Source organism: Bos indicus x Bos taurus, chromosome 4 (genome assembly GCF_003369695.1).
Source record: "Bos indicus x Bos taurus breed Angus x Brahman F1 hybrid chromosome 4, Bos_hybrid_MaternalHap_v2.0, whole genome shotgun sequence".
Classification (NCBI taxonomy): domain Eukaryota; kingdom Metazoa; phylum Chordata; class Mammalia; order Artiodactyla; family Bovidae; genus Bos; species Bos indicus x Bos taurus.
Genome location: NC_040079.1, coordinates 59,695,548 through 59,708,227, shown reverse-complemented (window position 1 = coordinate 59,708,227; position 12,680 = coordinate 59,695,548). Strand labels below are relative to the sequence as shown.

The window sequence follows — 12,680 nt, the reverse complement described above, 5'->3', positions numbered from 1 at the left end:
AGTGATTCCCATTGAAACTGTTGTCAAAATGTGTGCTTTCCAAGAACCAGCTCTTAGTAAATTTGCCTCAGGGAAGTGTGGTTTTGTCATTAACTTTCAGTTTATCTAAGCAGCTATTAGGAAAACAGAATATTCATACACACCTCTCAGAGACATCTGATTCCTCCTTATTAAAGGTATATGGTTGGAAGCATGGAGAGCAGTCACCAGGCTCGTTGGAGGAAGAATAAAGCTGTTGTAAAAATGACTGGTGTTTTTGACATGGTGTCAGGAGGCACCTCCGGGAACTAGATGGGTTACTTACCGCACCTGCAAGTTTTCCCAAGTCACATTGTGGGCTACATCTTAGTCAACATGCATATATCCCTTCTCAGAGGTGTCCTGACATTTAGGAGCTGGCTTTCTTTTCTTTCTGGACCAACATCACTCATAACTGCTGGGCAGAATATGTTCAATGAATTTCCGTCTATAAAAGAAAGTAAAAATCCCAGGTGCTGTGCTGTACCACCTCAGAGTGTCAAACCAAAGCATCTGTCACGTTCGTTGAAAGCACTGGAGAAAGACTTTATAATAGTCTGGGACCAAGAACCTTCAGTCTTGGTGGAAAATGGTTTTGCAATTACAGGGCTGTCTGACAATGGCCCTCTGGCAGAGTGGCTACGAGGTGGTGATGGGAGACTGCTCCTGCCTTTCTCTTGCTGTCTTCCATCTTTAGCTTCTGCCTGGGCTTCAGAGGCAGTTGGAAGAGACCAGAAGAAAGGGAAAGAAGCTGAAAGTCTGAAAAAAGATGTGTTTTTAATTAAAAAAGAAAAGTTCATTAATTGCGCGCCTTGTAGCCTAGCAGCCATTTGCTTGGGAAGTGACAGAGGTGAGTCTCAGAGGCAGTGTTTCCCTCCAAATGTGTATAATCTGGTTGGCAGAGGAAACAAAAATGCATTGAAGAGTAAAGAACAGGATGAGATGAGTGCCAAAGGCAGCCCTGGGGGCTGGAGTCACTCCAGGAAGAAGGAAGAAGAACTGGATGTTCATTCATTCATGTATTTTATTTTCTTAACCGACATTTAAAGAAAGTACCTGCAAAGTGTCCAAGCTGGATACACAAAATGAAAGAACCTATTCAGAGGTAACACGTATCCAGTGCCTCGCTGTGTACCAGGTGCGGTTTTGAGAGTTTGATATAACATCCTCTCAACTAGTCCTCACTACTCTACAAATGAGGTGCTACTTTTATTTTCAGAAAAGAAAATGGAAACATTGAGAGGAGAAGTAGTAAGCCTAAAGCTACAAAACCAGGGGCTGCAGAAGTTGGGGTTCTACCCCAGGAAATCATTTTCTAAAGTTATTCCAGTGCTTATTGGGGGTAAGATGTAGAAAAGCAAGTTGTTGATAAAAATTCAGCATTCTGAGTGCTTTTCTGGTGTCCCTACTGCTATCTCATAAGCATACCCCCACCCCATATCTTTAAAAACATTTGAAATAAATAAGGTTTTGAAGAAGCCAAGCTTTCTTTCTGATGTGGTGCTCTTTTTAGGACAGACATGGGCCTGAGAAGTGTATGTCAGAGGTAGGAACGGCAGCCCACAATTTATAGTTGCTGACCAGTGTGTATCACTTCAGATGAGGGAGATATCAGTCTCCACAGGCGAGTGTCAAGGCAGAAATGTGGGCAGAGGGGACCTGCGAGCTCTGAGGTGAGCATTTGGGACGCATAGTATCCCCAGGCCGAGTGCGCTGCCAACAGGCAGGAACAGGTGGTTGAATGGGAACTGCACTCATCAGCGAGGGGACACGGACGAGGGGCAACAGCTGGGCTGTGTCCGGGGAACGTGCCTCAAGGCAGGCTGGACTCCACAGCCTCTGAAATAAACAACTGGAGATCCCCAAGGATGTTTCTTCTGGGGGGCCCTCTCATGTCTGAAAGGAACCATGAGCTTTGGGCAGGGAGAGTGAGATATAAATACATGTATATATATATATATACATATATTTTTTTTTTTTTTTAGATAAAAGTGAGACAGGAGGAGGATATGGTTTAGTGAGGAAGAGAATGTAGTGCTAACCTTGAAGAGGTGGCAGGACGTTTATGTGGATCCACCAGGGCTTGTTGGAAATGCAGGATCAGACCTTAGAAGAGGGGTCATAGTGGGAGGCATGGATTCAGGGATTTGGGACACTGGCATTTCATTAAAAGCAAGAAAGAGTTTAGGAAGAAAAGTGAAGGACCAACACCCACTTTAAGGATTAGGGAGAAAAGGGTGCATTCTCTTTTCTCCCTAATCCTTAAAAAATATATATATATATTTTTTTTCTTACCCAATTGCAATAGTTTTAACAGTGGCCCCAAAGGTATGTCCAAATTATAACACCTGGAATATGAAAAGGTGACCTTATTTGAAAAAGGGGTTTTATATATATAATTGTGTATCTTGTGATGGAATCACCCTGGATTTACATCCTTCTTGTAAGAAGAGGAGAGAACACCATGTGAGAACAGAGGCAGAGATATAGATCACAAGCTAATTGCTAGTGAATTTGACCATTCTCAGGAATCTAGGTGATTTTATGAAAAGTAAATAAAAATCTTTTTGTACTGGAAATTGGCTTTCTGGATGTAGTCTATGATAAATTAAGTTGAATAAAGGAATTCTTTTGGAGAGTAAGAGTTTAAAAGGGAGGGATAAATTTAAAAAACAAATCCAACAACAAAAAGCTTATTTACTCCATGAATATAATTGTTGGCACATAGTACTTTGCCAATAAAATTCATTTGGAAATGCATACTTTGTTTGATGAATAAAAATATTTGTGTCATTATTGAAATTTTCTCCAATTAGTATAAAGAGAAGAAATACTTTCATGTGGTGAACAATGACCTCACCATTGCTAAAGGGAACAAGTGGAGAGTCTATTTAATTCCCAGTCACCTGCACTTGGAAATCTGGTAACTGACTAACCCTCTGGGTTATCCTTAAAAACATTTCTATTCTTTCCATCTTAGTTCATTACTGAGTCTGAGAAGACCGATTTGACCTTCAAAACAAAAAGCTTAAGGGATTTAGTTATGATTTTTGTTAAGTTACAAAAACACGCTCAGGCAATTAAAATAATTTTGCCTTGATATTTTACATGGAGATATATTTGTATAGAGTATAGAATTTATTTTAGTTCCTTTATGGTTTATGGACTCATAGAAGAGCCAGTTTTTATCCTTTTAGATCAAATTTTCTTTTCTTCTAGTCTTTTCTCTCAGTGAGATGAAAGGCAAATATTTTGTGGGTCCACAGAAAGCTACTAAGGCAATGCGCTTGTCACCCTACTCCCAAGTTTTAGTGAACTTCCAAGCATGCCTTGGAAGCTTTCTTTTCCTCAGGTGAAACTTGCATTATTATAAAAACATCTTATGTAACCTGAACAAATATTAACTAAAACATAGAGCCAAACTTTAGTTTAGAATTTAAGTCAGGCAAGGAGGTCATGTCAGATTGAAGGTTTTATATAGAAAGTGAGCAAAGCACTGCTACCAAAATAGTGTATTTGGGAGTATCTTGTTCCATCCCTGTTTACAGCAATAGTTCCTGCTCACCTGTGTGGCCTTGCTAAAGGATGGTGACAATCATTTGATTGGTATCTGCTTTATCACCTGTTGAATTATACTCCTCATCAGCTGGCTGGCTCAATTCTCTCCCAAGCTGTGAATCACAGAGCGGTCTGTGTGGGGAGTGGTGACAACCTTCACATGTCTAAGCAGCTGCTTATAGCCACCCCACAGTGGTTTACATGGTAGGAAGTGGGATTCGTGCTGATTAATCCAGGCTATACTTTGAAATGGTTTACTTTGATGTTGTTGGTTGTTTTTTTTCTTTTGTTTTGTTTTTTAATATGCATTAATCATTTTCCTTATTTTTTATTGGAGTATATACTTGCTTTAAAATATTTTGTTAGTTTCTGCTGTACAGCAAAGTGAATGAGCTATATGTATACACATGTATACATAGCTACCCTATGGACTGTAGCAGGCCAAGCTCCTCTGACTCCACTGTCTCTTGGAGTTTCCTCAAACTTATGTCCATTGAGTCGGTGATGCTATCCAGTTGAATAGCATCTCATCCTTTGTCACTCCCTTCTCCTCCTGCCTTCAGTCTTTCCCAGCAACAGGGTCTTTTCCAATGAGTCATTTCTTCACTTCAGGTGGCCAAAGTATTGGAGCTTCAGTTTCAGCATCAGTCATTCCAATGAAGATTCTCCATTAGAAATAGGTTCTCATTAGTTACCTATTTTTTATGTAGTAGTCATAGTATATATGTCAATCCCAATCTCTCAAGTCATCCCATCCCCCATTTCTCCCCTCGCTGTGGTGTCCACACATTTGTTCTCTACATGTATGTCTCTATGTTTGCCTTGCAGACAGGTTCATCTGTACCATTATTCTAGATTCCACATATATGTGTTAATATACAGTACTTATTTTTCTGACTTACTTCACTCTGTATGAAACTCTCTAGGTCGATCCGTATCTCTACAAATGACTCATCTCATTCTTTTTATGGCTAAGTAATATTCCATTGTATATATGTACCACATCTTTATCAATTCATCTATTGATGGGCATTTAGGAAATGGTTTACTTTTATAGTCAAGGCTTTTCTGTTGGTTCTTTTTTTAAAAAAAATAAAGTAAGTGAATTTTCCATTTAACAGAAATATATTGTTTCCTCTTATATCCTGTTAGCATCTGTGAACTGTAAGATACCTTGTTTTCAAGGGACAAGAAAGTAAGACAGATATACTAGGTCCTTAGGAGTGATTCATTTAATACGCTAAGTATAGGGGGACTTTGTTGCCAACAAAGGTCCATCTAGTCAAAGCTGTCGTTTTTCCAGTAGTCAAGTATGGATGTGAGAGTTGGACTATAAAGAAAGCTGAGGGCTGAAGAATTGATGCTTTTGAACTGTGGTGTTGGAGAAGACTTTTGAGAGTCCCCTGGACTGCAAGGAGATCTAACCAGTCAATCCTAGAGGAAATCAACCCTGAATATTCATTGGAAAGACTGATGCTGAAGCTGAAGCTCCAATACTTTGGCCACCTGATGCAAAGAGCCAACTCACTGGAAAAGACCCTGATGCTGAAAAAGACTGAAGGCAGAAGGAGAAGGGGCCAACAGACGTTGAGATCACTGACTCGATGGACATGAATTTGAGCAAACTCTGAGAGATGGTGGAAGTTCAGAGGAACCTGGCGTGCCACAGTCCATGGGGTCACAAAGAGTTGGGGACAACTTTAGTGCCTAAACACTGGGGCTTCCCTGGTGGCTCAGTGGTAAAGAATTCACCTGCCAATTCAGGAGACATGAGTTTGATCCCTGATCCAGGAAGATCCCACCATGCGGTGGAACAACTAAATCTATGTGCCACAACTATCGAATTCATGTTCTAGAGCCTGGGAGCGGCAACTATTAAACCCACGAGCCCTAGAGCTCTTTTCCACAACAAGAGAAGCCACCACAAAGAGAAACCTGCACATCACAACTAGAGGGTAGACCCCACTGCAACTAGAGAAAAGCCTTCACAGCAATGAAGACCTAGCACAGCCAAAAATAATATTTAAAAAATGGCATAAAGTAAAAATATGGGGGTGGGATTTTTTGGATGAATCATTAGCTAATCCAAAAGTATGGGGAACGTGTACAACATTAGTAGACAGTTTGATTGCTTGAGACCAGATTCTGGAAGGCCTTGGATGACAAGCTAAAAGATTTATACAATACAGGTGGTGGTCATTGAAGATCTATGGTGGATATTAGAGCAAAAGAACAACATGAGCAAAGTTTATGGGGAAAGTCTAATTTTACCTAATTATAATTAATGCAGGAATTAGAAAGAAAGAAACTGGTGATGTACAGACTTATTTGCAAGGATCTGATGCCAGGATCCTGAGAATTCTTAACCAAAGGTGGTAGTTTAGGTCTGGAAGGGATAAAGCAGAGAGAGGTTTTTGCAAAGTATTGATGAGACTCAGTGTCTTGTAGATATCTGTATTTCACAGAATAGAGAAGGCAAAGATAAGTTCTCTAGAAATCTACATGAGAGAACTACTAGACGTAGGTAATACAAATATAGGAACTAATGCAAGACCAGAATCTGTGTTTGATAGGCCAGTGTAATGTTTGACTGGAAATTTATGGCAAGTAGTTAATGCCAGTAATAATGGGCTGTTCCTCAGGAAAGGCACTGGGGCTGAGAAAGCAGAATTAAGAGTGAAGGAACTGGGGTATGATTTATCTGGTAGGAGTTGGAATGAGGAATGCTAAGATTTTAGAAGAGCAATTTGGAGGAGGTGAGAAGTAATGATATGAATGTCACAGAGGAAGATGTAATACTACCTGTAACAAATCAGACTCAGAGTGTGAAGAAATAAAGGTTAATGATGCTCTGGGCTGTAGTGGTGTCATAGAAAAAATCATGACTGAGATGGCGAGAATTTTGGGGTGGGGACATGCTATTTTTGGGTTAGGGAATCGTGAGAGTAATGATTTTTGTTTGTATATTTAATAAGATGCTTGAAGGAGAGTTAACATGCTGTTTCTAACAAGCTGCCAGAGATTTCTAAGAGTGGAATCAGATTGCAGACTTGGGATAGCTGAAATGAATGAGGAACTGACCAGTTGAATGAAAACAGAAGAGATAGAAACATAAATCTGAAGTTAGAAGTAAAACAAATAATGAAGGATCTCGTGGATTTTATCAGAGGATTATTGCTTATAACTGTAGGAGATGGAAGGCAATACAGCAACTCTGGAAAGGTGGTTTCAAAAAGAAGGTAGTAATGACATTAAAAATGTGGACGAATTAAGGGAGTTGAAAATTGTGAAGTCATTGGAATTAGGTTTGGGTGGTGGAGTTCAGTGTTTCATTGGAACATGTAAAGAAGGGAGGGGGCGGGTGTAGGATGCAGGCAGTGGGACCCGCCCATGCTTACACAGCATTCATTTCAATTGGTGAGGCTGCAGTTATGTTAACTGTGAGTCCTTTTCCTCTGGGGTTTGAAGTTTTACTCTAATCTTTCTCTATTAAATCTCTAAACTTTGTTCTTCCAGAGTCTTTACTCCTTTCATATAGCCAACTTCAGAATGTTCTAGATATAATAGTTCTAGAAGCCCACTTCTGTCTGTTCAAATTTGACTCTGAAACTATGAATTAGACCTGGATTAAAATCTGAATTCCTCTAAGTTACCTAGACTTTAAGGATTCCCATTCTGAAAGCAGTAATTTAAATGCCTTCTCCTACATCATTAGCAATACTTTCTTGGCTCGATCTGTCCTTTCAATATAATTTAAGTCTGAAATTTGACCCTGTTATTTATATTTTAGTTTTGAGGATGCAAGAAGATTGGGGGAGTTAGGAGACTGGTAGGTAAATAAGTGTCAGTCACTCAGTTGTGTCCAACTCTTTGCAACCCCATGGATTATAGCCTGCGAGGCTCCTCCTCTGTCCATGGGATTTCCCAGGTGAGAGTACTGGATTGGGTTGCCATTCCCTTCTCCAGCGGATCTTCCCAACCCAGGGATTGAACCCAGGTCTCCTGCATTGCAGGCAGATTCTTTACCATCTGAACGACTGCAGCTTATCTAGGAGACTGGTAGGTCCTCATGAAATACTAATAGCCTGGAGAGGTCTCTGACAACTGGAAGTGCAAAATCCTCAATTTATGAAAAAAGTTTTATTCCTAAAGCTCCTTTCTCCTTTGGTTGGGAGTGTACATTTGCTCTTTGACTCACAGCCAGAGCTGTAAACAATGGACAAGTTCTTGCAAAGGCCTCAAGTTGTAACATGTAACCTCATTGTCGAATCCAATCTCCATTTCTAATCTTAGTCTAAAAGAGATTAACTCAAAATGCTAATATGTACTGTCTTTCCACCCCTCCACAATTCTCGGTCCCTCTTCTGCCCACTGCATTTAGAGTTGCAGGCAGACGTTCTTTTGAAAACATGGTGGTGGGCTTAGTCATAGACCCTACGCTCCAGAGTGCAGGAGGGCATTGGAGGAACACTGAGGGCAGCACTGGAGCCTTTACCGGGGCCCTGAAGCCCTCAGGAAGGACTGTGAAGAATGGGGTGCTTGGAATTAACCAAGAGGGGGACCTAGCAACGTTGGGTCCGAGGGCAAGGATGCAAAGAGGAGATCAAGCTCTTCTAGTGACACGAGAGAGTAAAGAAGTGGAGCCCTAACCCTTTTTTGAGGCTTTTGCCCTTTATTTTAATTTTCATTTAATTCTTAGGACAACCCTGAGGAGTGGGTAGGTCTTCTGCCCATTTTGCAGATAAGCTAGTTGTGGCTCAGCAAATTAAGGAAGTTGTCAGTCTCACTGCATGCAAGTTGACACGGCTAGAATTTAAACCAATTCTGCTTGATTCAAATTCCTTCTGCCATACCACAGTGTGCAGAGGGACCGGAGGAGAAAGTGTTTAGATGCTATTCTGTGGTTGTATTTGAAAATCCAGGACCATGTGTTGTATTTCTTTGATTTCTCTTCCCCATTTGTTTCTTGTCTGTGATGTGTTCCTTTGGTAGACACACTCCTGCCCATCCCAGGAGACAGCTGGGGTCTGTTTACATCCAAAGCAGAAAGAGTTTCAACATCTCTAGATGAGCTGTCTGTGTCTCTTCACTACATTCTTTCTATCTGGAGGCAGGCAGAGCACAGCTGTGGCTATTAGGCCAAGAGTACAGCTGTAGTCAGCCGCCAGTTGACACCACAGCACATGGTGTCATGGTCCCGTTACTCGCGTGTGTCCTGCTCAAGCTGCTGCATGATTGACATTTGCCGGGACCACAGTTGTGGGAAGAATTCTATGTACTTTGTAGGAACAATGTCACTACGCTTCATACTCCATTTGCCTCGTGTTCTCATAAAATTACCCTACATCCAAGCTTGTTTGCAAAAAGCCAAACTACTGGTTGTCCTACCCGTGTACTGCTACTGCTGCTGCTGCTGCTAATTCACTTCAGTCGTGTCCGACTCTGTGTGACCCCATAGACGGCAGCCCACCAGGCTCCACCGTCCCTGGCATTCTCCAGGCAAGAACGCTGGAGTGGGTTGCCATTTCCTTCTCCAATGCATGAAAGTGAAAAGTGAAAGTGAAGTCGCTCAGTCATGTCTGACTCTTCGAGACCCCATGGACTGCAGCCTACCAGGCTCCTCTGTCCATGAGATTTTCCAGGCACGAGTATTGGAGTGGGGTGCCATTGCCTTCTCCAACCCATGTACTGCTGCTGCTGCTAAGTTGCTTCAGTCGTGTCCAACTCTGTGCGACCCCACAGACGGCAGCCCACCAGGCTCCCCTGTCCTTGGGATTCTCCAGGCAAGAACACTGGAGTGGGTTGCCATTTCCTTCTCCAATGCATGAAAGTGAAAAGTGAAAGTGAAGTCGCTCAGTCGTGTCCAACCCTCAGTGACCCCATGGACTTCAGCCTACAAGGCTCCTCCGTCCATGGGATTTTCCAGGCAAAAGTACTGGCGTGGGGTGCCATTACCTTCTCTGAACCCATGTACTACTCTTGAGGAATTCTGGTGATCAATTGACTTTGTAGGTTGTTATTGCCTATGAGATCTTTGACCAAAACTATGTTTCATCCTGATTTTAATGTGGCTAAGTTAAATACTGGGGCTTCCCTGGTGGCTCAGATGGTAAAGAATCTGCCTGCAATGCAGGAGACCTGGTTTCAATCCCTGGGTCAGGAAGATCCTCTGGAGAAGGAAATGGCAACCTGCTCCAGTATTCTTGCCTGGACAATACCATGGACAGAGGAGCCTGGTGGGCTACAGTCTATGAGATTGAAAAGAGTTGGACATGACTAAGCGACTAACACTTTCACTTTCAAGTGAAATATGATGTATATTTTGTTCAACAAAAAAGGGACCCAAAGGATAATACATCATTAATGCAGTTGGTGGTGATGGCTGGTCGATTATTAACCTTGAGAAAAACAAACTCACAACAACCAAGAATAGAAAATGTAAATTGTTCTTACTCAAGTGTCTTTATTAGGCCTCTTCTTCTTCTTTTTTTAGAGCTTAAAATGATGAAATGAAACTAACAGAAAGTATTTCCTTTTTTTCTATTTTTCAGAAAAAACCACTGTCTGCAATAATAAAGGAAGTCTGTGATGGGTAAGTGTTACTCAGGATTTATCCAGGGAGCTCCAGGCACCATATTGAAAGGCAAATAAAATATTCTTGTGCAATTGTTAAATATTACTCATTAAGTCACTATTTGACTTGCCTCAAGACACCAAGAATTACTGTGTAATATTTCCTTGTCTTTTCTACCAAAACATTCTCTCTGTTTCTCAAAGAGTGGGAAGTGTAGAAGTCCTGATATGTGGACATTGGGATTGATCTTATTTACTTTGAAAAGATGTGGTTCATTCATCCTATTCAGCAGGAAGCAGTCTAAGTTCCCGAAGTTAAGTGCACACTTCATCTGATATAAAATGAGAAGACCACTCAGGTCCCCACAGAAGATAAAATAATTTAAAAGACAGATCAGTGGGTGGAACTTCACAAAGATAGTGAGCTTTCCTACTTCTCTTGGGCTGCTCTAACAATCCATGCATATGGAAGTTGCCTGAGGTTTTTTGAATTTTTAAGGCAGAACTATGAATAGAATTTTACCTGGAGTTTGTTTAAGACCTGCGATCCTTAAATGGACAGAGGAGACTGGCGAGTTAGTCTGTGGGATCACAGAAGAGTGGGACATGACTTAGTGACTAAACAACAACAATTCTTAACTGAAATGTTCCAGTCTACAGCAGGCATACTGATTGGGGATGGTAGACTACAGAGACAACTGAAATGTAACAATTATCAAAAATTTAAATAGCATTCATTTCCTTTGTTTTCCTCTTTCTGCTCCACTTACTCCTTCATCATAGGGAAGAATGGAACTTTATATTTAATGAGCCCTCCCTCAAAGCTGTGAAGATAAAATACTTAAAGGGTGAACAATAGGCTTGGAATAAGATCTTGGTCTCAGGGTCATGATAAGGGAGCTAAAGTCATTTTGTTTTAGGAACTGCCCTGTGCATATCTTGGGTACTGGCCCAGTTCCAATCACAGGGTGCTAAGTTCATCTAAGTCTATCATATGAACATGAAAATGATTCTTTTTTGTTTTTTTAATCAGCTTTTGCTTGCATTTTTCAGATGGTCCCTTGCAAACCATGAATACTTTGCACTGCAGCATGCTGATAGTTCAAACTTCTATATCACAGAAAAGGTAGGTCATCCACGTTATTTAATCTGGAACACTTATATTTAAAGGAAATTAAAACATAGCTGATGTTTTCTCTGCTCAAGACTAAACATGCTGGTCTAAATTTTACATCTCTCACGAAAACAGAGTCTGCAAAGCAACCAACCGCTACTTTAGTATTAACAAGGGGATATTTAGCCCATTCAAGAGTAAAGACCAAATATGTTTCTGTGTTCTGTTTTAGCAACAGCATTTGCCTTCTAACAGTGAATTTACTAATGATCTCTCTTCCTTATTGCTTGGTTTAAGTATTTATTTGATACTTAATGACTTAGTCAAGCTTTCCTTTCTCAGACTTTTTTTTGTTCCTCAGAATAACCTCTAAGCCCTGCTTAAAGTTATTGAAACAATGACAAAAACCATTTTGAAGGTGGCATTGTGTAGGCATTGAGTGTTCTGTGGTTCTTGGGAACTCTGCTTTTTCGTGGGTGATTTTAACTGGGAAAATTGAAAGTGAGAGAAGGATTGTGAATACTATAGTGGCTGTAGCAGAAAGTACAATTAATATCCTAGAGATTTCTGTGTAGAAGGGAAAAGTAACATTTATTGAGCACCTGCTGTGTGCCAGAAACTGGGCCCGCCTCCTTACATCTGTTTGTTGATTTCGTCCACAAGACTAACCTGTGGTGGAAACCGCATTGGCTTTGGTTAACAGATAAGAAACTGAATCGGAGCAGTCAGGTGGCTTAGCGAAAATCTCAGGAGTGATAAACCGTAGACCAAGAAGCCAATTCAGATCTTTGTGCTTTTATCACTTTTCCTTTGGGGAATTCATGGAGAAGTTTAGTATTCAGCTCAGTTTTATGGAGAGCTCACTGATACGCGTAGGAGCCAAAATTGTCCTCATGGAGCTGATGGCCTTTCGGGTTGGTGGGGAGGAAGAGGATGGGTCTGTGAACAGTTTTCATCACAGGAAGCTGGCCAGCTCTGGGACAGGAGTGAATACAGAGTGCTCCAAGAAAAGGGAGAACTGGGTGGCCTATGGCTCCTGGCTTGCTTTGTCCCAATCCTTAGAGCGATCTTCAGCTTCCCTGTGAATGAAATGGTGGTGGAGGGTGGAGGCACTAATAAGGGTCTGTCCCACTGTGACTGCCCTCTCTACCCTGAGGAGGCAACAAGTGTTCAGTCCAGCCTGAAGGGAAGACAGCCAGAGGCCTGAAAATGCTTCTTAGAAATTGCTTATTCTTCCCAGATGGGTCCTGGAATTTTCATAGCTGATCATGTTTTCCTCTGCACACTGATGGCCAGAAAGCTAAGAGTTAACATGTAGCCTAGATTTCCTGGCCTGTATTGTCTTTATTACTTGTACTTGTTCCTTTGATTTATTCCATAAGCACTCAATTTTGTGTCTTTCTTTTCTTCTTGCTTC

General features: G+C 41.2%; 1 protein-coding gene across 9 annotated transcripts in view; it reads left to right on the top strand.

Annotated features, from left to right (window-relative positions):
• ELMO1 (engulfment and cell motility 1) overlaps positions 1–12,680 on the top strand; it is a 589,784-nt gene that overhangs the window by 128,512 nt on the left and 448,592 nt on the right. For all 9 annotated transcript variants that reach the window (XM_027539543.1, XM_027539544.1, XM_027539545.1 and 6 more), the window contains 2 exons: positions 10,128–10,168; positions 11,203–11,275. In XM_027539543.1, coding sequence (XP_027395344.1) covers positions 10,128–10,168; positions 11,203–11,275 — 114 coding nt within the window. The remainder of the gene's footprint in view (positions 1–10,127; positions 10,169–11,202; positions 11,276–12,680) is intronic.